The sequence below is a fragment of the Cyclopterus lumpus genome, chromosome 13 (assembly GCF_009769545.1).
Source record: "Cyclopterus lumpus isolate fCycLum1 chromosome 13, fCycLum1.pri, whole genome shotgun sequence".
NCBI lineage: Eukaryota > Metazoa > Chordata > Actinopteri > Perciformes > Cyclopteridae > Cyclopterus > Cyclopterus lumpus.
Window position 1 is genome coordinate 991,748 of NC_046978.1, and position 25,969 is coordinate 1,017,716.

At 43.6% G+C, this 25,969-nt stretch overlaps 1 protein-coding gene across 2 annotated transcripts in view; it reads left to right on the forward strand.

Moving 5' to 3' along the window:
• The first annotated feature begins 3,086 nt into the window (after positions 1-3,086).
• The window catches only part of clpb (caseinolytic mitochondrial matrix peptidase chaperone subunit B), a 29,029-nt gene continuing 6,146 nt past the window's right edge, over positions 3,087-25,969 (forward strand). The window contains exons 1-8 of one of the 2 annotated variants that reach the window (XM_034548900.1): positions 3,087-3,781; positions 4,048-4,099; positions 6,807-6,893; positions 13,377-13,480; positions 14,942-15,070; positions 18,939-19,036; positions 20,643-20,757; positions 25,463-25,540. In XM_034548900.1, the coding sequence (XP_034404791.1) occupies positions 3,301-3,781; positions 4,048-4,099; positions 6,807-6,893; positions 13,377-13,480; positions 14,942-15,070; positions 18,939-19,036; positions 20,643-20,757; positions 25,463-25,540 (1,144 nt within the window). In that variant the 5' untranslated portion in view covers positions 3,087-3,300. The remainder of the gene's footprint in view (positions 3,782-4,047; positions 4,100-6,806; positions 6,894-13,376; positions 13,481-14,941; positions 15,071-18,938; positions 19,037-20,642; positions 20,758-25,462; positions 25,541-25,969) is intronic. The other variant, XM_034548902.1, reaches the window with a different exon arrangement.

Below are 25,969 nucleotides of genomic sequence, written 5' to 3' on the forward strand. Positions count from 1 at the left end.
GTGTTATACAGTCTGTGTTTGTTTCATTTAACAATTAAAAGTGCCTCACATTGTTGTTGGTCCTGTGTGTTGTAAATCCCTTCATGAAAATGCTCGGCCTACACGTAAAGGTTGTCTCCTCAGCAGAGTGAAAGCTTTATGGAGCAATATGATTAGCTTGACCTCTTTAGCCAATTAAAGTTAATCAGAAACAGAAGGCAACATTCCAGTAGCGTCATCCTATTATTGCCTGTTACCCACCAAGTAGCCTACAGCTCTGTAGTTATATTATGTTCACATAAAATTATGCTAAACCACAGAATGTAAATGAAATGGACAAAATAAACTAGGGCAACTGACTAACTGTTACAGCTAATGTTGTTGAGAAGCTTTTGGGGAGCTACGGTAGCATATGAGGCTATTTTGTAACAAAATAAGTTGGTTGTACTGTAACTGTGATGTAACAGTGGTGTAAGAAATTCATCAAATTAGCATTAGAAAACGGTTACTTTCTGTAAAAGTCCTGGAAGATCTTGCCAATGTCGCACACCTTTTGAGAAGCAGATCTGTCATGAAAGTTCAGCAACACTCGTTACATTTTTGGAAAAACAGGTAGGTCAGAAAATGAGAGAATGGGCCTATGGTTTCTTTCATTACATAACAGTTGTGTGGTCTGAGATGTCCAAGTTGCCATGTGGGGACAACACTGACTGGTCCCCTCACACACTTATTCCAGTGTGATTGTATAATAATAAACGGCCTGTTTCTTTCTACAGTTTAAACATGCAAGAAACTCTTGTAGGGTCCCCCTATTTGCATATTGACGACAGAAAATGAACACAACCCGCGCTATCACACCACACACGCGCACTTTTTGTGTGTGCAAACTAGTTAGTTTAGGGAGCAGCGGGGGCGTGCTTGGCTCCTGTTGGCTGACGTGTAGCTTATTTGGAAGTGTTTACTTTTTATGGTCATGCTTCCTTATGAACTGTTCCTTCATGGTTCAATTATAAACTCGCATCCTGAGAGCAACACACATTTTCTGCTCACCCTCCTTTCATCTTGGAGTGTGTGAGCCCATTGTTGGCCTCCTTCACTCAATTTGATCTGTGGGTGTTCTCACGACATATTGAGGCCCAAATAAGCTATAAGTGGAACAAACACCTTACATGTTCTCAGAATCACACGTTTGTGTAAAGATAGAAAAAACAATTATGGAAGTTGTTTATGAGAACAGTTTAATTCTGTGGTGGGAGCCTACTGTACACACATCAACCTCCTTCAGGTGTGATCCCTTTTTGCAAGCATGGACTTTTCCCTCTTTCTTTGCACAGGTGCAATACAGATTTTTTCTGTTACTGAAACTGTCTTTTGGATAAACATTATAAATAAAGTTTTCAATTGCTGACCATGACCTCTAACCTCCTGGGACAGGCAAGTAAGAGGGGACGTTTCTCATGAATAGGGCATTCTATATTTATCCAAACATAAAACATCCAAACTAGTATATGTCTTAAACAGTGGTTCCCAAACTGCGGGGAGGGGGGCATTTCTAGGCCCTTCCCCCACCCCATCAATGGTGGCCACACGTGACCAGCAGACAACCCACTTTGATATTTAAATTTAGGGAGTGCTGGTAAAAGTGCCAGTGGATTTATGATGGCAGAGCATGATGTCCTCTGTGATTCATGGCTGGTGAGCCACAGTAAGCTTTTTGCTAACACTCAACATGCATCTAAGAAATTACAGCCTACGTTTGAATAATGTCAGATTGGTTTGACTCGTATTTGCAGTCACACAAATAATGGCAAAACATTGTTACATTTTTCCTTGAATACACCGCGTCATTAGTGGTGAACACATCGAATGCAAGTAGGTGTAGACTCAATGAAAACACCACCCAGTAGTACCATCAGATTTCTGAACAATCCACGCTCGCCATTCCTGCTGCTAAATTATTACAGGGTATTGCTTTCATTTACTGATATAACATTGCTTTAAAAGGTTGATTGATACCTTTCTTCACTGATGTCTGCCGAAGCTTCACATTTCAAGAGGAACATTTATAAAAACACAAGGAACATGCTCTTAAAATGCAGTTTCATTGGGATTTTAAGGACAAGAAATTCTGCAAACAGTGCTGCTTTTGTAGTCAGGTGTGTGTGTGTTTCCTGATACTAGAACTATTAAAATAATTTCAAGTTTATCAGGTTTTCTTACCTGTTTATCCACTTTTCTATCTTTTGCAGTCACAATAATGCAGATCACATACAAACAAAACCTCACATCCTGAGCTAAGTGTGTTCACGTTGGTGAAAAAGGTGCATCTTTGGAATAGTGAGAAACACATGCCTACTTAAGTGAGATAAAAGGACTGAGTCCCACCATAGATACGACAAGAAGAGTGAATTAAAGAGTGATTTGATGGTATTTTGAATATTAACATTACATATACATTACATGTGTCCCAATAGTAAACTAGCATGTGGTGTGATGACAGTACAGTGTTGCAATGTCTCGCTTTCTCTCAGTCTACAATTGTGCTGTCAGTTTCCTGATTGAAGGGAAAATAACAGGTTTATCCGCTCATTCTCAATATTATATGCCAAACTGAGGACGTTTGCGAAAGATGATGACGTTTGCCTGCAACGGCACTTTGGCCGACGACGGCACTGTGCTTTGACGCCACCTGGCGGCCGAGGAGCTGAACTATCAAAGGACAAGTACACTGACAAAACGACTGCTTGTGTCATCAAATGTATGTCACTGTGTGTGTATGTGCTGTTATTCTCAGGTCCTTTCGTGTAGAAACTGAATAGATTTGTATACGAAAGGACCAGAAACAGATTTGTTATGTCTAATGCAGTAAATAAACCACCTGTGATGTGAAACTAAAGGCCAAACAGCGTGATAATCAACAGCTGTGCTACATTGTACTGATGAATTAAATGCAGGACATGTAAATATAAGAAGTTAAAACAAATAACCGTACATCACGGCAGTTTAACTTGATTTAAGTGAACACGGAAGTATGTGACAGCAGGTACACAGCTCGTCATGAGCGCCTGACACAGACGTTTCCGGTAAAACCACATTTCCCAGAATGCATCACACTTCTAGTGACATCTACGCAACGATGAGGTGAAGCGGTTGTTTTCGTCTCCATGGTTTTAAGTAGCCGCCTGTGATTCGAGGCAATAAAGCCGCTGTTACATCGTAATCACCGAGGTGTCCCCGGCCTGCAGCGGATCCGTTTCTCGCTGGACTAACTTCCACACGGAGAGAGATTCACTTCATGCTCGTTGCGTTGAGTTCATCGCCATGTTATCATCTGTTCCCACCAGGCTCATTGCGCGAAGGTCGCGCAGCCTGTCGCCGTGCAGCCGCGTGCTCAAGACCAGCGCAGGCGGCGCCGCGTGCCAGGCCGTCCGCCAGACACCGGTGGAGATCAACCGCAACCCCATCGTGTCCACCTCCCGAGTCTCCAGAAGGGGGATTTTAGCTGAAGAGACCACTGCTACCAGTGTAACCCCCTCGGTGCAGTACCACCATATCGCCCCTAGATGGCTGTCCAACCTGGAGAACCGCCGCGGCTCGTGGGCGGCGCTCGCCAGCAGAGGGCGCAACAATAACCAGTTCTGGGAGGAGAGCGGGCAAAGCGGTGGTGGTGGTGGTGGTGGTGGTGGTGGTGGGGGGAGCCAGGGGACAGGTGGAGGAGCCAGCCGGGCAGGAGCGACCTCTATCGGGCTGCTGTCTGCAGCAGCAGTGGCCTTCTGCCTGAAAAAAGATTCTGATAACAAGGGTAGGCTTCATCAACTGTCATTGTGCGGTCTGGCTTAGTATTATTGTTTTGTCTTTTTGTGGTTCATCACTTTGTATAGAAAATATTGTTAATTCATAACATTAATGAGGACCAAGCGTCATAGTGGTCAATTGATTTAAGATAATATTTGGGGAATTGGATTTGGGCATCGAATAACAGTACTGCTAAGTTCTAAATTATGTGTACTTGAGTTCTCTGTATTCTTCTTGTTTAATGTTTTCTGTATCTGCTTTTACAATAACAAGGCGATGCTCTTCTGGAGGCAGCGAGGTCAAATAACTCTCAAGATGTGGCCAGGTACAAAACACACACACATACACACACACACACACACACATCCTAACATCCTAGCATTTAGCATCCTTGTAAAGCACATAATCAAGAAAGGCTACCAAGAGTATTAAGGGGGTTGTAGATGTTAAATAGATTATGAATACATTCAATAAATTATTATAAATCATGTGACATAGCCATTTTTTGCATTTTAATACTGTGGTGTTCATGCCAGAGAAGAACAGATATTGGCAGTGGACTGTAGGAGGAAAACATCTGGAAAGGGTTTCGAACTGAACCTGTACATTGGGACGATCTGTGTTGAACTGAAATACTTTTTTGGACATTATATCTATATTCCTGATGAGCCCCTGTCACGGTTTTATGTAGACATATCATCTATTAACGCAGAAATAATTTAGACAATAAACATTAATTAAGTCTCTCTCAACCTGGACTACAATGTACTACATTTATTTGAATTAAGAGACCACGAGTAGTTCCTACAAAGTGGTCTTTGCTGTATAATGTAATAATAACTAGAAAGAAGAGAACATGCTTCTTTTTTTGTAAGTTTCCTTACATTTTTGCTCTTTAGTGTCATTCAGATCTCATAGCCTTGAATACATCCCAGGTCATCTGCTTTGTCCAGTTTGTAGAGCAGCTACGATCCTCTACAGTGAAAACAAAGTTATGTCACCTGTAGTCCCACCAGTAACCACCAGGCGGAAGAAGAGGACCATCAGTGTGTTTACATGAAGGAAGAGGCACTCGGCCACTCAGAGTGCCTCTTCCCGGTTGTCTTCCCTCTGATTTTTCTTCTCCCACTTTGCATTATCTTTATTTATTTGTTCTAACTAGCAGATTAAAACGCCCCTTTGCTCTGAGCCCTATAGAATTCCCCTGTGTAGTCAGAGACAATCAACCAAAGTGAACCAAAAAGGAGCACAACAGGTCTTAAAGTACTTCCTGGTCCCGTCTGTCCAGCTGATAATATTACATTACAAATCTTAAGTATTATGAAAACAGACAGAACACCTGTCATGATCCTAAAATCTGCCGTGGACGGTCTGCTGCAGTAAGAGCCTACAATGTGCCATTACAGTAGTACCTTTGATCACATAAAGTACAGATGAACACATCGTGCATCATATTAGTGGATGGTGGGATTTCCTGTCAGTCGTGTTGCTCACCTCTGGGCAATAACCATGTAAATGTGCGTTAAATTGCTGCTTGTGCGAGTGTACAGTGTGTCTTCGAGTATAATATGAGCTCAGGCATTCATGTGTTTATCCATGTGTGTCTCCATTCGCTGGCTTGGGTTACCTGTGCCCGTGTGGCAGATGGCGTAGGTGAGAGTGCAGCGAGACAGTCAGCAGGTCACAGATGTGTTAAGTGCTTTGGTTTAGTTCTGAGAAGTGGTAGAGTGTCGGGGTGTGTCTGCTGAGAGGCAGTGGAGAGGATAGACGTCTCGTTTTCACACACGCTTCATGGAGGCCGTTGTGCTTCAAACTGCGGTGAATCGTTATATCATCTTGAGATACCGGAAGGTGTGCACGAAGTCGAGAGCCAGACTTGATCATGAAACAGCTGGTTCCGCTAAGACGGGTTCATGTCGGTTTATAACGGTGCTAAAATATGTAAAATATGTTGTGCTTGTTTGAAACTGTTGTTGGTTAAAATAGTTAATATCCCCCTTCCAGTTTTATCTGAGCTTGCGAAACAGAATGTTGTCCCCTCAAAGTAAATCCACATTAATAGATTTGTTTTCTTCTGCTTGGTAAACCCCTTTTTTAAAGGTCTGATTTCATTGCAGGATTGACAGATATTCTTGACGCTCTGGTGCATTTCTCTGCCACATTGGAAGGAAAGATTGGCTGGACAATATCCAAACATCAAAACACTTAAAATATTCAGACAATGTCCCCAAAAGGGACTTAAATGTCACTCTGTTTCTAGAAATAGTTGTTTGATTTACTCGACTCGAACCCTCTCCCTCCTCACGGAGCTCAGATCATCTACACGGCCTTTCCGTCCAATTCTGCCATTCGCATGTGAAATACAAAAGCTCTGACTCCACACCAAGTCCGTCCCTTCTTTAACTTTACCGTCTTTTCCCTGAAAAGCTCGGATGTATAGCGGAGAGCTTCTACTACATGCAGACCAGGCAGTGAAAACGAAGCCACAGAGCATCAGAGCTGAGTGCAGACCAGACAGAGGCCACCGTGTTGACTGTAAACACACGAGACGACAGGCCAATCACTTACACACACACACACACACACACACACACACACACACACACACACACACACACATAAAGACACACATAAAGACTGTGCCACTCCAGTACCTGATGTCATCCCCTCAGGCAGTAAACTCAACACACACCTGGCTTAAACACATAGACACATTAACTGGTCAAGGAGCAAGTGTGTGTCCTCGGATGAAGACAAAGATATCCCGTTCTGGTTTCATGCTGGAGTGTCTAACAAGGCAGGTCTTTGAGACGCACAAGCAGCTGGACTGCCATGTAGCTCGTTTTCACATTTGTGCTTCTTCACGTGTATTCTTTCCCTTTTTTAAGTATGACAAATACTGTGCTAACAATACAGTCCAACAAACATGTTGATACCTCTACGATATGGACACTTGTTTTAGACTACAATATGTCCACGTTATTGGTGGTGTTAATTTATCGCCACTTTTTTGTTTGGTTTCTCCCTGTCAGGCTGGTCGAAGAGGGGGTCGACCCTAACCACCGCCACCGTCTAGGCTGGACCGCTCTCATGGTGGCTGCCATGAACCGACAGCACAGGTCTGTGTGTGTGTGTGTGTGTGTGTTTGTGTGTGTGTGTATTTCATCCGACTAAACCCACTGAGCAAATAGCAAATCATGTGTTTTTCAGCTGTGAGAAGTCCTCCCTGGTGAACATATGTAACAGCAATGTGGAGTTGTGGTGTCGTGCAGCTGCCTGCATGAGTTAGTGTGTGAGCATATGCGGTCCATGTCCCCGCTCTAGTTGTTACAGTAGGTCTTCAGAAGTGCAAAGTGCGACTTTCAGACTGACAGACGGTCTTTCCCCGTTCCCCCCATCTCTCTGTCCAACAAATTAAATTAGCCTCCTGGCCCCCAGAGCACACACAGCACAGAGAGGGGCCGAGGTTAAGGCCGGGCCAAATCCAATTTACAGGGCTTTTTGTCTTTTCAGGGCTGTGTGGTCACTTTTTTTGTTTAAGGGCCCCATGTGCCCGTGAGAAGCATTATGTGAACTCTCAACATGAAAATAGCCTAAAATGCGCTTACTTTAAATCTCAGGGTTACAGTTGCTGCCTCCTCAAGTTGGTAAGATAGTTTGAATTAATAATGCAGCTCAGATGGAAACATCTGCTCCATCTAGATTGAGTAGACTGTGAGTAGGATTAGTCTGACTGTGAGTAATGTAGTGACCGTTGGAAGTTTATGCGTTGGAGCGTATAAGTTGTGTTTTTGGCATTTTATAGTTATGTGTTTCTGATGCTTGAATATTTCTATGAAGTTATTCAAGAGTTGATGTGCTTAATCGATTAGTTGATTGACAACAATTTTGTTAATCGGTTCACGTCATTAATCAAGAACAAAGGCCAAACATTCGCTAGTTCCGGCTCCTCAAATGCTTTTAAATTGTATGTAATAAAATAAGTGATTGGTAGCTGTCACAATGCGCACCCGGACATTTTAATGAACATTGCTTGCAATTGTTTGCCATTTTATAGCCGATAATCAATTCATTGTTAACATATTTTAATATTAATTGTTAATGAAAATAATTGTTTCTTTTACTATTTTCTATTCACGGTCTAGTCTGTAACTCCTTCTCGGAAACAAATCTGATCGTAAGCTTTATGATTATTTGATGTTTGACGACATTACGTCTTTATATTTCCATGACGTGTGCTGAGTGATTGTTGGCATGTAACATATTGATGTGTGTGTGTGTGTGTGTGTGTGTGTGTGTGTGTGTGTGTGTGTGTGTGTGTGTGTGTGTGTGTGTGTGTGTGTGTGTGTGTGTGTGTGTGTGTGTGTGTGTGTGTGTGTGTGTGTGTGTGTGTGTGTGTGTGTGTGTGTGTGTGTGTGTGTGTGTGTGTGTGTGTGTGTGTGTGTTATGAGTGCTATAACTCAGCGCGGCAGTGACACTCCTCTGTGTTTAATCCCGTCTTCCAACCCCCCAGTGAGCCGTCACTGCTGCAGGGAAGACAGAACATCGGTTCACAGACATCCGTCACACACACACACACACACACACACACAGTGAGGATTCATCTGTGAACGCACGCACGCAGACAAGGGGAGTTTATACCAAATATCTTACAGGCCAACTGCCTATTACTCAGTCGCACACAACTTTATTTGCAGCCGTTAAGTGAAAACACCGGGAACATTACTCACGGACAAGGTCTCGCCTGTAGCTGGAATGTCAGCATGGATCTTATTGTTAAATAACTTCACCCCCTCCCTCACATTGTGTTTATATTTTCCTGGACCAGAAGTGATAACTGTGTTTCAAGAATACTTCGCCGCAGTGGAAGCTGTGGAGTCCACTGACTCAGTCAGGCCGCCTCTCTGGTGTTTCGAGGTCGAGGTGCGGCTGTGTGAGAGAATCAGAGGTGGAGTAGAGGGGTGTGTGTGTGTGTAAGAATGAAAGGGTGAGACATCGGGGGCGGGGGGGTGTTTGCTTAGCTTTGATGTGGGGCTAAATCAGGGAGGCGCAGGGCCCGGCCCACTATTTGCACTCTTTAACACACAATACCCATCTCCATCTCTCTTTCTCTCCCTCGATCCCTCCCTCGCCGCATTCACGTGCACAATGAGCGCTCAGCCGAGTGTAACGCCTGTTGACCGTTCCGACCTGTCGGCCGAGTGACTCCACGGCAGGGAAGAGGGGGGGGGGGGTGGAAACGCGGAGGGATGATGGAGCGAGAGGATGAGTGGCTCGTTGGGAAAGAAGAGAATAGTTTTGGTGTGGAGAGAGAGTGATGTGGAGTGGGATTATGGGTTTGGGACCGGGATTAGCTGGATTGAATAGTGGTGGAAATCAGAGAAAGCTCCGAGTGAAATATTCTCATCATTTGGTCACGATACAAAATGATTGTGATGGTAAGCAGCCTGGTTCAGTGATAGAATCAGTTAATCATCGTGTCTCACGTGTACCCTTCTCACTACACCAAAACAATATTCCCTCTGGGGGGCACTGATATTATACATAAAGAAATACTTAAGGTATTCTAACCTGTGCCACATTAAAACCACATTAATGCGTTTTCATGCAGTGATTTTCAACAAGTGTACTGTACACTACTTAAGCTTTCGACGAAGTAGTAATTTTCATGAAAACACTTCCTGAAATAAATGATCACTAACAACCACTTTTTTTATTTTAAAGCTAAATAGCAATGATGAAATAATTAATAAGAATAAGTAATGGCTGTAAAAAGTTGGACTTGAACTTTTTAATTTAACAGAGAAATAGTGACAGGGTTTAAATGAGCTGAATTGAATAATTAACATTCCTAAATGCTTCAACAGAGCATCGGTCTTTGAATAAAACCTTTTGTTTTCTAATACAATTACATTACAATTACAATTCTGTAATTGTTCTGTTGACTTCAAACTTTGAGCTGTAGACAAAGAAATGCAGGTAATTATGTTGAGTTGTCTTCCTGATGACCATACACCATGATGGGCAGCTTTGCGTCTAGTATATTATCACTTTCCTTAGTAGAAATGGAGAAAAACACACTGAGCAAGTTCAAGGGTTATTCAAGGCATGATACCTTGATGTAAATGGCTACACACCAAAACATGGCAACGTAAAGTCAATTTTATTTATATAGTCCAATATCCCAAATATCCTCTGTCCTCAGACCCTCGATTCTGATAAGGAAAGACCATAACAACCTAAACAGGGAAACAATGAAAGAAATCTCAGTTAGAACGACATAAGAGGGATTTTTCAGAAGAAAATAAATATGTAAAGAAAATACTTGAGAAAACGCAGCTTAATAATTTAACATTGTGGCCAAACAGTGCAGTAAACCTCTCTTCCTGGCATCTATCTGACCCCAGGTGTGCACCAGGTGAGATGAGGTCAAGTGAGCTCCAGCGTCTGGGCCAGGTGGTCAGAGACATGGATGGTCAGTTCGACTCGGGTGTCTATTATAGCACAGGACAGACGGAAGTGTGCATTTCCTGTCTTCTCCCCCGGGCTAGGATGGGAAACTAACACCGGCCCCCAGCAGTCACACCAGTCACCTGGTGGCCAACCTCGGCACAAGCTAGAGGTGTGAAGCCTACCCGCCTCAGCACCAGGCGTGTGGTCATTATTTCAAGCGTTCGATACAGGAGCCGGATGGTGGTTCAGCCGGGAGAACGTCCTTTAACTGTTTCCTCTGTTAGAAGGGTTCTCAGGCAAGAGGCGGACTCGCTCGCTCAGCTCAAGGGGTTGTGCTTCGCTTCTTAAGGGAAACTCCTATCACATTATAACATGAATGTAATTTGCAAAAACATCAACAACGATGTCTTGAGAGAACAAAATGCTGCCGTGCCACTCGACAGCCAAACAGGGTCAAGACAATGAGACACAAGATTGGCAGTAAAACGTCGCCGATGAGGGCGTGAAGTCCGCAGCTATCCATACGCCTCCTCGTTTTACTGACGCACTTTTAGCCTCAGTTTAGCCGTGAAAGTAAAATAATGTTATAATTTACAGATGACGTCGTTTCGGTAGTTATAAGGTTGTATTAGGGAGTGTGAAATCTTAACTTTGGCCCACGCCTCGACAATGTGAGTTTAACCTAATTAACCTCTGCATGCCTTCAGTTTGGCCTTAAATTAGTGCTGCGACTCTCCTCCTAAATGTCCCAAATAAAGTTAGCCACTCGATCATCAGTTGATTAGTAAAACTATCAACCCTTTTCAAAAGCTCATTAGTTTTTGCGCTATCCTGTATAATTAAATCTCCCTCTTTCATCTTTTTTTCGCGACACTTCCCTCCTTTCACCCCCTTCCTCCTCCTCCCCCTCCTCCTCCTCTCTGCAGTTTTCTCCTCTTTATCCCCTGTGTTTACCTTTCTGATGCCATTAACCCTTTTCAGGCCGTCTCATTTCTGCACACAGTCCTGCCCAGCCTCGTGTGACCAGCCATAGCTTGAGTTTGTGTGTGTATCTGCATGTGTCTCGGAGGATGCATCGATGTGTTTGTAGAAGTGCTTGCAAGGGTGAGAGGAGAGCCCTCTGTGGGTCACGGCCCCCCTGCCGCCCCCAGCCACAGTGATACAGTAACAAAGGGGGACCCCCCGATAGTCCTTTATACCCCCTCAGCAAGGTCAGACACAAAGAGCTGGCCGGGCTGTTCTCAGCCTCGCTCTCCCACAGGAACACGCTTGTTCTGCGCTGACGACGCAAACTCCCAAAGTCTCCTCAAGTTTGAATTATGTTTGTGGCGATGAAGGAAATGTTGTCTCATTTCTATTCAGTTTTTTTGTTGTTTTTCTGATATACTGGAGTCATTTCTTTGGATCGCACTCTGTACTGTGATTTCTGGGACTGTATTGGTCCCACAAACAGATTCCATTCAGAGCTGAAATTATTATTTGATAACTTAGTCACTGACCAGTTTGATCATCCATTGACAGTTTGAGTTGTTTTTAAGCCCATAAAGCCAGACTTTTGCTGGTTCCAGTTTCCCAAATGTGAATATGTAATGCTTTCCTTTAACGTAACAGAAGATTAAGTATCTTCGAGTTCACACTGTTGGGTGAATGAAACAAGTGATTTGAATACACCTCTGGCTCTGGGATATACATATTTTATAGTGAAGTTATTCTCTGAAGAAATTACAGAATCATCTTTAGTAAAAAAAATCAAACATTGGTTGCATTTATTAACACATGCTTCAAATATTGTACTGCCTCCGTCTGTTGTACAATGTTTAATGTTTTCAATAAATGTGTGCCCTGTTTAAATATCTTCAGATTTTCATATAAAACCAGTACTTCTCTGTTTGTTGCTGTGACTTTTCACACCTCACCTTTTGAATTGACCGTGTGCTCCTAAAGGGAAGCCGTAGCCTGTTACGTGGTCAAGTGTGGTTAGCTCAAACAAATAAATAAAGGAGTCAACCTCATTCTCCTATGAATAATCATTTTGCTCCATTTAAACCCTCTCAGGCCTCCTGCCATAACCATTTAGCCGGAGATGATCCATCACTCCCTCCCAGGCTGCATTACATAGTCACAGGTTTAATGGCAGCCGGCAGCGTACTGGCAGGGTTCATGTTTCGGCCATCGCCCCCGTTCTCGCTCTCAGTGGGCAGAGACTAGCCGGCGAGTGTTTTGTCCGTCTTCGTTCCTGCGTCTCAATGTCAAAGCCATTGCACACGTTCACGGTGGTAAATTTAAAGCGAGTGTGTTCTGTAGACGGAGAAACGGTACCTGGAATGTCCGTTGGGTCACAGTGAGTGGTGTTGCCGAGGTACTGGCGTTTGTTCTATAAGGCGGTACGCTCCAATGAAGGGTGGTACGCTCCAATGAAGGGTGGTACGCTCCAATGAAGGGTGGTACGCTCCAAACACACAGACCCTCCCCCAACGGCGCCGGAAACCGGCCCGACCCTTGCCCCTTCAATGTAACCTTATGTACATGTTACAAAGCAGACGACTAGGGAAGGAGGGAGGCGGCCATTGGAGTGTACCCACCGTAACGGGACGGACTAGAAGTGGAAGTAAATCGGGTGGAATAGCCACGGCCAATTGAGTAATTAGATATTTACATCTGCATCGAGCCTGTTTGTTGTTAAAGGGTCACGGTTGTGTTTGAGGACGTGAGGGAAGCAAGTCTCGTCCCAGTCTTTAATCCAGTCTGCATCCTACTTCCTGTCACCCAATATACATATTTAGGTACTGTGAGAAGATTACACCGAGGTGTCTTTGGTTGTATTCGGCCATTGTGGGCACTGTTGTAAAAAGGAACGCTGCTTTATGAAAATATAATTTAAATGTGATGATGAACTTTTATTTGTTTTTAATTAACCTCCCCGAACATTTGCTATATCATAATGAATGTTGATATAACAATGTAAATGTACGGATTTTATGATAGAAGATATTATCCGTATCACCGACTCGTAGGCTTGATTATGGCTGTAAATAAAGAATTATTACTGCTGAACGGCTTGGTCTGTGTACATATGGGCATTTATTTATTACAAGTTCTTTGCCGGATTATTGCATGTTTTTAAATGTGTGTCTGTTGTTGTTTTCCAGCGTGATAAAGGTTCTGCTGGAAGCCGGTGCCGACCCAAACACCGGCGATCACTTCAACAACGTTTACGACACTTCACGAGAGAAAGGCATCCACTCACTGGAAGGTAAAAGAGGAAAAAAACAAAACATTTTGTGTGTGTGTGTTTGCTATATTACACATATGAATCCTGTGTTGAACCAGATATTATGAGACATTATAATTTGCATAAAGATTTGCATATATGTACATGTTTCATTTCTTCCGTGTTATTTGTTTTCTATGTTCTGTGACAAGTAGTGTGTGTTTTATTTGTTTTTCTTCAGACAATATATACACACACACACACACACACAGACACACTATACCCCCCAGTCTGTGTTGGGTTTCTGCAGACATATTTATATGGGATATGTATATTGCAGACATTTATATGGCTGTCAGGTTTGGGTCCACGTGGGGCCGGTGTAGCGTGGGGAAGCGTTTCCCAGACGCACGCTGATGGATGGGCTAGGGGGGCCTGTGCGACGCTTTATTGGGTTAGCTATGATTATCCCGCCCTGTCTCTCTCTCTCTCTCTCTCTCGCCCTCTCTCACTCACACACACATCACACACACACACAGATACTGCAGAGAGAGATAGTCGGAGAGGTGGAGAAAAAGAGTGGAATAGATGGAGGAAGGGTAAGACTGATGAAGGAAGGAAAAATGAAGGGAGGAAGGCAGTGAAAGAAAGCGAGGGGAAGGAAAGAAGGTAGAGAGCAGCGATGGATGGAGTGAGGGGGAGGTTAAAGATGGAGAAGGAAGAATATGTGGATGTTTGGAGGGAGGGAAGGAAGGATTGGAGGAAATGGGTGGTATGATGAGGGAGGGAGAGGCGAGGAAGTCAGGAAATGGATGAGACAAAGTTATTGGGATAGAGGGAGTGGGGAGGGAGGAAGAGGGAGCAAGTGATGAAAAGAATTGATGGATACCGAGGAGGAGAGGAAGGAAGCGGAAAAAATAAAAATGGATGATAGAGGAGTGGCACGAGATGAGTGCTCTTATGAAAAAGAGAAGTAAGGAGAGAATGATAGACTATCTCTATTATAAGTAAGGAGCACAGCAAAGAAGACCCTAAAACACAACTTTGCATTATTCCTATCACGTCGGACAGTTGAGCTTAAATCTGTGAAAATGAACAACTCTTCCAACGCTGGAAACAGGAAAGACAATTTTGTAGTCTGCAGTGTTATCATCGTCACAATTTCCGGGGCCTTACCATTGACTGTAAATAGATTAGAGAAGGTTATTCCGGATTTAAAGACTCAAAACAATTTCTATCAAAGTTGTTGATTCGTCATTCTCATCTTGTCAGCTCCACAAAGTTTACTGGTTGCATATCAGATTGGAGTCGTGCCTATCCTATTTCCGTCTTTGAGGGCTTTGTCTCTTCTGGCTAATTTTCTCATAAAAAGAACATGCTCGAATCTGAAATTCAGTAACCAGCAGGCTTTTTTTTGTTCTTCTTCTTCTTCTGTAAACCAAATGCATTTGCCTTTTTTCTAATCTTTCTTGTCTCTCCGTGTCTCTCTCCCGCTCCCCGCAGTTCTTGTGTCCAGAGAGGATGAATTCAGCAGCCGGCTCAGCAGCAGGGCTGGCTTCCGTGGTTGCACAGCACTTCACTACGCCACACTAGCTGATGACCCACGCACTGTCCGCATGCTGCTGGAGGCCGGTACGTTACACCCCAACCACCCCCAACCCCACTTTAGAGTCTACAAGGGACCTCTGAGGGTCTAGATAGCTACACGTAGTCCACAGTTGTACATCGTGACGGTACGAGTTGAATCTCTAACGTGGACCTCTCTAGGATCAGTGATCTTGACTTCCCAATAGCTCACGTTCATGTTTCTGATTTAATGGTATAGTATCGTGGTGCTCCATCCTCGGACCAAAGATAAGGAGGAGGGAGGATCTTTGCATCCACTGCTTAGATAAACCAAGTCCCTCATGAGAGAAAACTGCTCTCACCTGAACTCTGTCAGTCTCAACTAAATTTATTTCAGCAAACTCAATTATATTGTTCACCGGAAGGGAAACGTCCCAGTGGTATAACACAATATCTTTATCAATCTATATTTAATTGACAAGTTACTTACTTTGTTTAGCTTTATGTTTTCAAGTTTCACAGATATTTAGTGAAATGTTTTTTTAAAGAACCCCATTACATTTTCACATACACATTTCAACATTTACGGGAAGAAGTAAAATTCAGGCCCCGGCCCAATTCCGCCTGAATCTTTTTGCATTTTGAATTTCTGGTAAAAAATATATTTTTTGCCGCTGACGTTTTTAAAGGCTAATGTTTCAGTATTGTTAAAAAGTGCCCAAAAATGAGTAATTCTAGGGTGTGATTAATTTATTTGAGGTAACAAATGACAGAGTACCCGTTGCATAAGGTCCCATGCTAGGCTCCTTACCTTAATCTTTGCTATCCAAGCTAAATGTTTTTCATTCTGCCTTCAGCTTTAAAAAGCTTTCCATGTATCATCATCTTATCGCTTCCACCCTCCCGAGTAATATAAACAGTATTACAAAGCTCATTTGAAATTAATCACTTGTTCATACCCCCTCTCCATTCACCCCCATTACGCTCGCACCTGTCGTTGACTCAGCTCCACCGACACACACACACACACACACACACACACACACACACACACACACACACACACACACACACACACACTCACTCACTCATGGACCCTCCGGGCAGAATACCCCCCTCAGTATCCAGGCGAGCGGCTCTTAAACAAGCTAGTCCTAGTTGAACTGTGACCTCCACACAGAACGTGCCCTTGGGGTAACTCCACAATCACAGGATGTGTGTCTTTGTGAGTGCGTAGATGTATGTACATGTCTTTGTGAGTGAATGTGTTTTGCTTTTCTCCATTTCATGAATTAAAAAGTATTCATATATTCATGGATGCTTTTATCCTTACACCCTAACCTCCATCACCACACACACACACACACACACACAAGCTAGTATTAATGTCTTGTTTATGTTTATGATGGATGGTGCATCCAAGCTCTGTCTGCCTGTCTCTCCCGTCTCACCCCTGCGTCAGTAAGCACTATGTAGGCTTAAACAAATCACTTCGTCTAACTCAATCAAATGTTCTGCAGACGCATTTTTGAATTAAAAAGGTAAGAAATTTCACAAAGCAGGGGCATTTGTTTTAAGTCAATCAGATTAAAGATGGGGTGGGTTTTTGCTCGACCCGACTGGGCCGTTGCTGGTTTGGCGCCACCATCACAGCCAATAACAATCACAACGTCACACACTCTCAATCCCCCAACACATTGCTGTCCATGTGCATGTGTGACTGTGTGAATGGGAGAATAATGAAAGACTTTTATACACATTTTTAATGCATTTGATCATTCTTGATAAAGCTTGTGTCACTTTTTTCTTTAATCCAATTCCTCCTTGTCGCTTCCTAGCAATCTTTTTTTACATCATCACAAAAAAAGCTTATAAACTGCCACAGCTTCAGGACATCTGTGTGGATTTGGGTTTGTGTGTGTGTGTGTATGTGTATTCTCTGATTGAGGGTCATCTTCCCTTCATGTATGTGCCCAGTGCGTGTGGATCTGTATGGAGTTCCGTGTATCCCATACTTTATTATTTCCCTTGTGTTTGAGTGCGTCCATGTTACTCTACCAGCCGCGGGTTTGCTCTTTTGGCCTTAGCCGGCCCGAAACTCACATCTCCATCCATCACAGTCTCCAGGCCCACCCTCGGGCCTCTCTTCAACCCACAGTCCCTCACCCTACCTGCAGAGGCTCTAGCTCCTCCCCAGGCTCCACATCAGGCCCATGGCCACAGGCACTCAGTAATGGACAGCTCCATAGGTGGTAGGAGGCCAGAAGAGACACACATGTTCACAGACGCACACAATGCAGATACAAGGACACACACACACGCACACAAGACCAGCAGGGGCTCTCTCCCACCAGCTGCAGTGAAAGAGAGGGAGGAGGAAATAGGAAAGAGGAGGGGACTCCTAATAGGCATAACTAAAGCACTCCTAATGAAGGGATCCTGTGTTTGTGTGTGTGTGTGTGTGTGTGTGCGTGTGTGTGTGTGTGTCCTGTTATAAAGGGCTATGGCCCAGAGGGTTGGCCTGATATTAAAGCCCTAAATGATGCTATTTATTATGTCCAATGTCTGTCTGTGTGTGTTGGAGAGGGGGGGGGGGGGGGGTACTTTATTGCTTTCCTCCCTTTGTGTGTGTGTGTGTGTGTGGGGGGGGGTAGTGTTGTATAGTTGTCAGGATCGATAGCTTCGTGAGCAGGTCACAAAATGTAGGGGTTTATCGATAATCATCACAGTGATTATTAGTCTCTGTGGTCGGTGCTCAGAGCAATAGGATCATCCAGCACCTGTAATGATTAAATACTCTGTTACAGTCGTCCTGTCTGCTGCTCACTAACTTCAGATGGCTTATCTAGTTCTCAGTGCAGCAGTCAATTCACTACAGTGGCCATTGAAGAGGTTTTTATGCATCACTTTCCATTTTTTGGTTCGACGAAAACGAGTTGGTCCGGATCAAATTGAACCATGGTTTCACTTTAGTGTGAACATTTATTTGGGGATGGTTTGGGATTTCAGACTAACTACAAGAGGTCCGGAAAAAAGGAAAAGCAATGCAGCCAAACCAAATGAGCCGCAGCAGCACACATGGAGGGGAGGAGACCAAATGTTTAATTGACATGTGGTCCGACAACTTAAAAAAGAGTCGGATGGAAAACATTAACATAAATGATAAATGATTTATCGAAAGGATGAGACAGAGAGGATACAATGAGACGTATAAATGCTATATTTTATTATACTCAGGAACCAGAGGGTCATAAAACAAAGATGCACTCCAGTTTCAGTACATGAGAGTTTTTGATAGTTTCTGATAGTCGAGGCACGTGTGGTGGAGGTCGGGGCAGAAGGCACCGCTAACCATCATCACTGACAAGTCCCGGCACACTATGACAATATGGCTCTTCCTCATTTATACTCTGACGCCTTAAAGATCTGTCAAACAAAGTTTTCTCTCCGTTTGACCCCTCCAGCTGCATGAAGTGTGTGTGTGCTTGTGTGCCTCAATGGCCCCCAACCTGCAACAACCTGCAGAGTGTATAGATTGCATAATAATCCAGGGTGTGCGGGTGTAGGGGTCAAAGCATGTGTTATTGGCACGCGTTGCAGATATGAAACCCCCTACAGGGTCATCGCATCGCGCTTCTGCTTCACTGCACATAGTCTCGGTGACCCCTGAACCCACGCGACCTCTCACCCTAACCTCACTCTCTCCATCGATGTTTTGACCCTCCTGCTGAGGTGGTGTGTGCATATTCTTGTAGCACTTGCAGCTAAAATGATACCGGACATTTTACTAAAAAAGAAGAAAATAAATTGTCATTCTGTTGTAAGTTTGAAACCATTTTTTGTGTAGTTGCTTTTTTTTTCTCCTAATGTATGACCTGTATATGTTTGTGTGTGTGTGTGTGTGTGTGTGTGTGTGTGGCATGCTTGCATACAGGTGCCAACCCCCTGCAGAGCAATGGTTTGGGACACACAGCGCGGGCCTATGCTAAAGAGGGAGAAGCAAGCACGGTACTGCAGGAGTTTGAGGGCAAGGTATGACGTACACACTGCTCATTTAGCTGTGCAGACAGAGCCAGTTAGTTTCCATGCACACAAATGTTTTGATACTGCTGTCGTTTGTTGTGGCCTGTGTGTGTGAATGACTCGGCACTCTTCACTCTTCACAGGAGACATCTGTGTGATTTACTTGCCTTCATGCACACAGACACACTCTCCTCAGGAGGTCTGTGTCCGTCTGCTGGCTGAGTGACAGGTGCTATTGAGTATTGGAGTGGTGAAAGCTGGTCGAGGTTAACTGGGGTTAAAAACGTGCTGAAGAAAAGTTGGATTATATATTAACTTTATATTTATATTGTTATATGGGACTAGATATAACACACAAGCAACATTTTTTATATATATTGTATCTTCTGAAAGCACAGTCAGAAAACAGTCATCTCTAAAATATTACACAATATTGATATCAAGGTATTTGGTCTAGAATATAATGATAAAATAATATCTTTATCCAGACCCTAAAATACATATCAGTTGGATAACTGACATCGAGATTCAGTACTTTTTCCACATGTAAAGGCATTAACATCAGAATCAGAATCAGCTTTTTTGGCCATGTACACATACATGGAATTTGACTCCGGTTACACGCACGCTCTCGTCGTACATACATATAAATGACAAATAACAGGATAAATATAAAAAGACATTAAAGACAACAGAGTAGCAACATGTATGTACAATACAAAAAACAACAACAGTGACATCACACTAGGAATACTATAAATCAGTTCTTCTTTGTGGAAGATCTTCTTGAATATTTTTATTTTTTTCCAATTGTTAAAATGTGATTCAAATTGGGAACTGAGGGTGATCTTGAGGCTTACGTTTTAATTGAATCATGAGTGCAGGGACCCCTCACTGCTCTGCTCTTGGTATTTCACAGGTTCATCGTAGTGGAGGTGGGATCAGCTGTTTTCTTAAATAAAACTTGAGTTACCCGTAGTTATCTAGCAGCTTGACAGCAGGCCAGAGCTAAGCAAGATGGAGAGCTAGAATAAACAGCCTGCTCCACTGCAGGGTGAAAACCTGGAGTCTGAGAGGACAAAGAGGAGAGGATGAATGAGTCATGGGGAGGCTGTAGAAAGAAAGGAGAGAAACTGTAAAAAAAAAAAAAATAAGACGTGGAAAGAAAGAGAAAAGCGATCAATTCGGCAGAAAATAAAAAATGTGTGTCAGAGAAATGAAGGCATAAAGAGGTAGAGTGTGTTAAAGAGGAGCAAGTTGGCGGTAGGGAGAGAGAGTAGTAGAGAGACTGAAAAACACCACAACCTTTTAGTAGGAAAAAGTGGAGAAACGGCTTTATTGTTGCTTCTAGAAGGGATTCTGAGTTTGATGCTTTCGGTCATAGATTTGTAGAACAATCTTGTGTTTGTCCATTCACTCTAAAGCTGTGAAGGTGAAAAGAGTGGTGAAGAAGAAAAGATAATGATGAAGAGAAAGAAGAGGAAAGAGGGGCAGACTGGCAAACTCGTCAATGTCCTCGCGTTGTCTTTTTCTTTGACTGTTGATACGTCTCCCTTCTCTTCCTGATTCATTGACTGTCTCGTCTGTTTGCTGTATGTTCTTTACCTCCATCTAGTTCCAGGAGGTGCAGGCTCGGCGGGAGGCGGAGGAGAGGCGGAGGTTCCCCCTGGAGAGGAGGCTGAAGGAGTACATCATCGGACAGGAGGGAGCCATCAATACTGTGGCCTCAGGTAAACACACACACACACAGAGCATTATACATGCAGCCAATTGATACAACACAAAAACAACAAGTGCACATAAATACATGCATATTCTTGTTTCCACACTGCTTTTCTTTCTTTCTTTTCAGTATGCCTCTGTTTTGCCCTCCTTTTCCTCTCATCCCCTCCCTCCCACAGTAGGCGGGTTCAGACAGACTGGCGGAGGCTGTAATTGGTTAATTGTGATGAATGAGCTGTCTGTCAGGCATACACAGGTGCTGTGTGTGCGTGTGTGCGCGCGTGTGTGTGTGTGTGTGTGTGTGTGTGCGTTGTGTGTGTGTGTGTGTGTGACAGCTGAAGAGACCAGGCTTGGAGCCGCCAGTTAACACGATTACAGAGAGAGGAGACATACTACAGATCTCTCCCCCCTCCACCCCTCTCTTTTCTCTCCCCCTCTTTTGCCCTCCCCCTCACTGTCTCTCATGCCTTTTCTCTTCTCAATGTCTTCCTCCATCTCTCTCTCTCTCTCTCTCTCTCTCTTTACCCCTCGATCTTCATCACACCCACTCTTTCTCCTTCACCCTTCCGTCCTTTCCTACTTCCACTCTGTGTTCTCCGCCCTCTGCATCCTTCCATCATCGTTCCTTCATGCTGTGCCGTCCTTCTCCCTTCCTGGAAAGACAGAGTCAGGGATGGACAGGTGGAAGGCAAAATGATTGATACCGGAAGAGAAAAACAGATGAGACGGGGGTAAAACTAATGGAGGCAATGTGAGACAAAAAAAGAGGCAGGAGAGCTGATGGGAGGAGATGACAGAGAAGTGTCTGAGAAGCAGAAAGCTCTGAACATTGAAAGAAAGACAAAGAGAGCGAGTGTAATGCACAGAGTAGAGGAGGGAGGATGAGTTAGAGCACAATAACACAGCCGACAGTAAAGAGCTGATATTACACCAGGCACCCATGGAGGCCATGTATTGATCCGCAGATGAGAGAGAGAGAGAGAGAGAGAGAGAGAGAGAGAGTTTGTGTGTGCTCTCAGACAGATTTGTGAAAATTATCAACTCGCTCCCAAAGCTAGAAACGGATATTATAATCTGTAATGTTTTGGTGAGAGCAAGTACTCCAGAGTTTATAACCAAAAGGAGAACAACTTTTTTTTTGCCTCCAGACTTCATTAAAAAAAACAATACATAGCTACAAATACAAACTATTATTGTCCATAAAGCCAAATACAAATGGTGATGCCATTTGAGCGTTAAGTGTCTCTTTTGCTGCGAGTCGATGAAGGAAGAGGGAACCGTGGGACTTGTAGTCTTTGACAAGGTGATGAATGATTGTTGTTATCAAGGCAAATAGTCTTGAACGCCATATAAGACCTCGCCACAGTGATAAAGAAAGAAGCTTATTGATTTCTGAGAAGTATTACATTGAATATATCACACACACACACACACACACTGAAAGAGAGCAAGAGATGCCTAAAAGAGGCTAAGAGGCAAACGGAGGACCCATCTGCAAAGATATTTTCAAAAACACAAGTTATCTACTGTTTATGTTTACTGCAAAGATGAGCTGAGCAGGAATGAGCCAAACTCTGGCAGAGTCAGAGAGGGGAAGTAGAGATTTAGAGATGAGGAGATGGACCAGGAAAGAGCGGAAGGTATTTACTGGAGATAAGGAGACAACAAATGTACCGATAAAGAGAGAGCTGCACATGACCAGATTATCTAAGAAGCAACACACGGAATAATATGTTTGACTACATATCATGAGTTTTTTAATTAATAATATATTAAAAAATGACCATGACAGTGGAAGAAACCTTTGTCGAATGTCAGCACTTTCACTTTCTCCCTGTATTTCCTAAATTGCTCATTCCAATTTTAAAATGTATATATAAATATTTACTTAACAATAACATGAATCAGAAAAAAGCAATCCCTCACATTTGAGAAGTGTGAAATAGCAAATATTTGGCATTTTACTTCCACAAACTATTAATTGGAGATATCCTAAATGTTGATGATCAAATTTATATCTGTCCGCCATTTATTACGAAACTAATTGATTCAACATTAGTTATCTATATTTAGATAGTCTTTAGATCTACAGTTATGTATTTTGCTGAGCAGAATTTGAGAGAAGATAATAGCTTTGTTTGTGTTTTTCATATTTTGGTGTGTTATCATGACTCTAAAATGGCTGTTTCCACCCGAACTCCTTATGACGAACAGCTGGCCTGCAGCAAGATACACAACCACAAACCAAGTACGAATACACTAACTTACACACACAGGAAGGAGGTTAGATTGATCCAGGTTTAGCTCTCAGGGCTAAGAGTTATTGAGGAGAATCATCCCTCTGTAATCATGTTAGAGCCAACCAGACCTGCCCCAATGAGAGAGAGAGAGAGAGAGAGCGAGAGAGAGAGCAAGAGAGCATGAGAGAGAGAGAGAGAGAGCTTTCATTTGTTTTGTGTCTCCTTCCTTTCCTTGTTGTTGTCGTCAGGGTCCTCTGAGAAATGTCAATGTGCCCTTCTGTCAAAGTCGGTCTCAATCAGCTAAAACACAAACAGAAGGTTACGCTGTCATTCACACAGCCATAGATAAAGCAGACAGAGCTTTGGAGCCCCTCTTGTCACTATTCATCTCTGTGTCCATCTCTGACACACTCGTTTGTTTCTCTGTCTCCTTATCTCCATCACTCCTCTCTCTTTCCCCTCTTTATCTCCGTGTACATCCTCCTCTTTCCTCTCCTTATCTTCGCTCCTCCTGCTGTTTTCCTCTCTGCCATGTCATCTCTCTGCCTCCCTCATTCTGCCGCTCCTCATCTTCTCCCTGCCAAGCATCTGTTCTCTATGATTATCAGCTATTAGTGGCCAGTTTAACACTCAGATCTGGTGTCTGTCGTGAGGTATTGCAGCTTCACTGCATCACAAACAGACATGTTGGTAAACGATTGACAGGTCACATTCTGTCGGCTGCTGCAGGACTGAATAGTAGTTTGTGTTCCTCTGTGTTCTCTTTGGCAACTTGGCTTCTCCAGCCACTTGCTGCATTATTTAAGCTGTGTTGCTAACTATAATATGTTTTCATTGAGAACGTGTGTCTTTGGGGACAGTTGGCCAGAAGCTGTAAAGGCATGTTGAGAAGAAGACATGGCAGGTGTATAAGAAATGGTCACAAAATGAAGGACATGCCTGCCGACCCTTCAGTGCTTTTGAGTTGAGGCTTTTAAGAGGTGCTTTCCCCTGTGTTTTCACTGCTTAAATGTACATTCCAGAGGTGTAGTTGTCAATTAGAAGCTGAAGACAGACCTGGTGTGCGCGGCTGCACGTTTGGAACAAATTTTAATTGAGCATGTTGTGTTTCCAGTGTGCCGATAGAGGTTGATATGTTGACATGAGGATACTGACTCTGATGCACCTCAAGCAGCAAGGTGAAAGGTAACATCATCGTGTATTACCTAAAGATGAAGTAAAGTGAAATGAAGAAAAGATTAATTTATTCGTTACACAGGATCCTGTTGACTCCGCGCTGTAAGCAGGATCGCACTTCATGTAAAAGTGGTAAATAAATAGTTGTGTTGCTATACCAGCATGTCTGCCAGCATCAGCACTACTGAGAGGTCTTGAGGGGCCTTTGGTGTCCGCTCTATAACGACTTAAATGTTAACTTTGCCTTAATGACACAATCAGGATACATCCACCTGCTCATCGGGCCTCTCAGCTCCTAAAGGTGGGGCACATGGTGACACTGAACAGAGGGCCAGTCTATCTCAAGGCAAACACAGAACAAACCATGACAGACATCGCTATGAGCAATTTAGAGATTGGAAGCTGGAAGAAAGCCACCCCAGCACAGCGAGAACTCTAGACAGAAAGGCCTGCCAGTGGATTCAAACCCAGGGCTTTTTTGTTGTTGCTGAAAGCAACCAATGAGCCACCGTTTACTTTGATCCTGTTGGCAAAACCCTGCTCATCTGTGGCTGTGGTTTCGGCCCCGGATCTGGATGAGTTTGTGCTAGTGTCTGCTTCTTCGTCGAGTGGCTGAAACCACGGGCCAAATACACTCTTTACTACCGTCCGATCCACCTCATCATCTTGTCTTTGTGTATGTGTGTGAGTGTGGTTGCTGGGGTGATGGCAGGGTTGGGTAGGCACTCCTCTTTAAGCAAGCATGTGTGTGTGTCTGTGTGTGTGTGTGTGTGTGTGTGTGTGTGTGTGTGTGTGTGTGTGTGTGTGTGTGTGTGTGTGTGTGTGTGTGTGTGTGTGTGTGTGTGTGTGTGTGTGTGTGTGTGTGTGTGTGTGTGTGTGTGTGTGTGTGTGTGTGTGTGTGTGTGTGTGTGAGGCTGCGATCCATGCTAAACTGATTTCGCGATGGCCGCGCCAGGGAGGCTAACACAATTACTGCTGGCTAATGGCCCCACTGACTGAGGGGGGAAGAGAGGCAGCGTGGGTAGCTTTCTGGGGGTCTCTCATCTTGCTCTCTTGCTCTGTTTTCTCTCTTCTGTCTTCTTCTTTTTTCCCCTCTCCACCAAATGCCTTGACCCTTTTCTCATCCCTGTTCTCTCACTCTTTTATCATAGTTTCTGGGATACCCGTCGCCCTCGGGTCAACTCGGTTCAGGCGGGTGAAACTTGGAATACAAACAGAAGCAAAGTCAACAAATGCAAATGACTGAAATAATAATCCTCCTTTTCTTTCTCCCTCTATCTGTCTCTGCGTTCTTTAGCCATCAGGAGGAAGGAGAATGGTTGGTACGACGAAGAGCATCCTCTTGTATTCCTCTTCCTCGGCTCATCAGGAATCGGTAAATCACTCTCATCTTTCACACCGACCCCTCCCCCCCCCCCCCTCCCTCTCTCTCTCATTTGATCTCATGAAACAATGGCAAAACTGACAAAGAAAACCTCTTCAGGGTCTTGAAAGTATCTGCCAAAATAAACAACACTTGAGTAAGATAAGTTTGTTGAATGCATGCAGAGTGTATTTTCCTCGTGCCAGTCTGCTGAGTTCAAAAGAAACAGAACACACAAGATGACAAAAGCATGTGTCACATTGTAACATGTAAACACAAACTGGGGAAAGTAAGTAGTCAGTGAAGGAGTGTGTCTCCACGGTGTCGTTATTTACCGTGTGCAAGACTTTAAATTTGACTTTTTTATTTGATAAAGATTTGAATTCAAAGTTTTAAAAAAAAGGGTCTGTATTTGAGTAATTAAAGACAAAAATCTGAGAG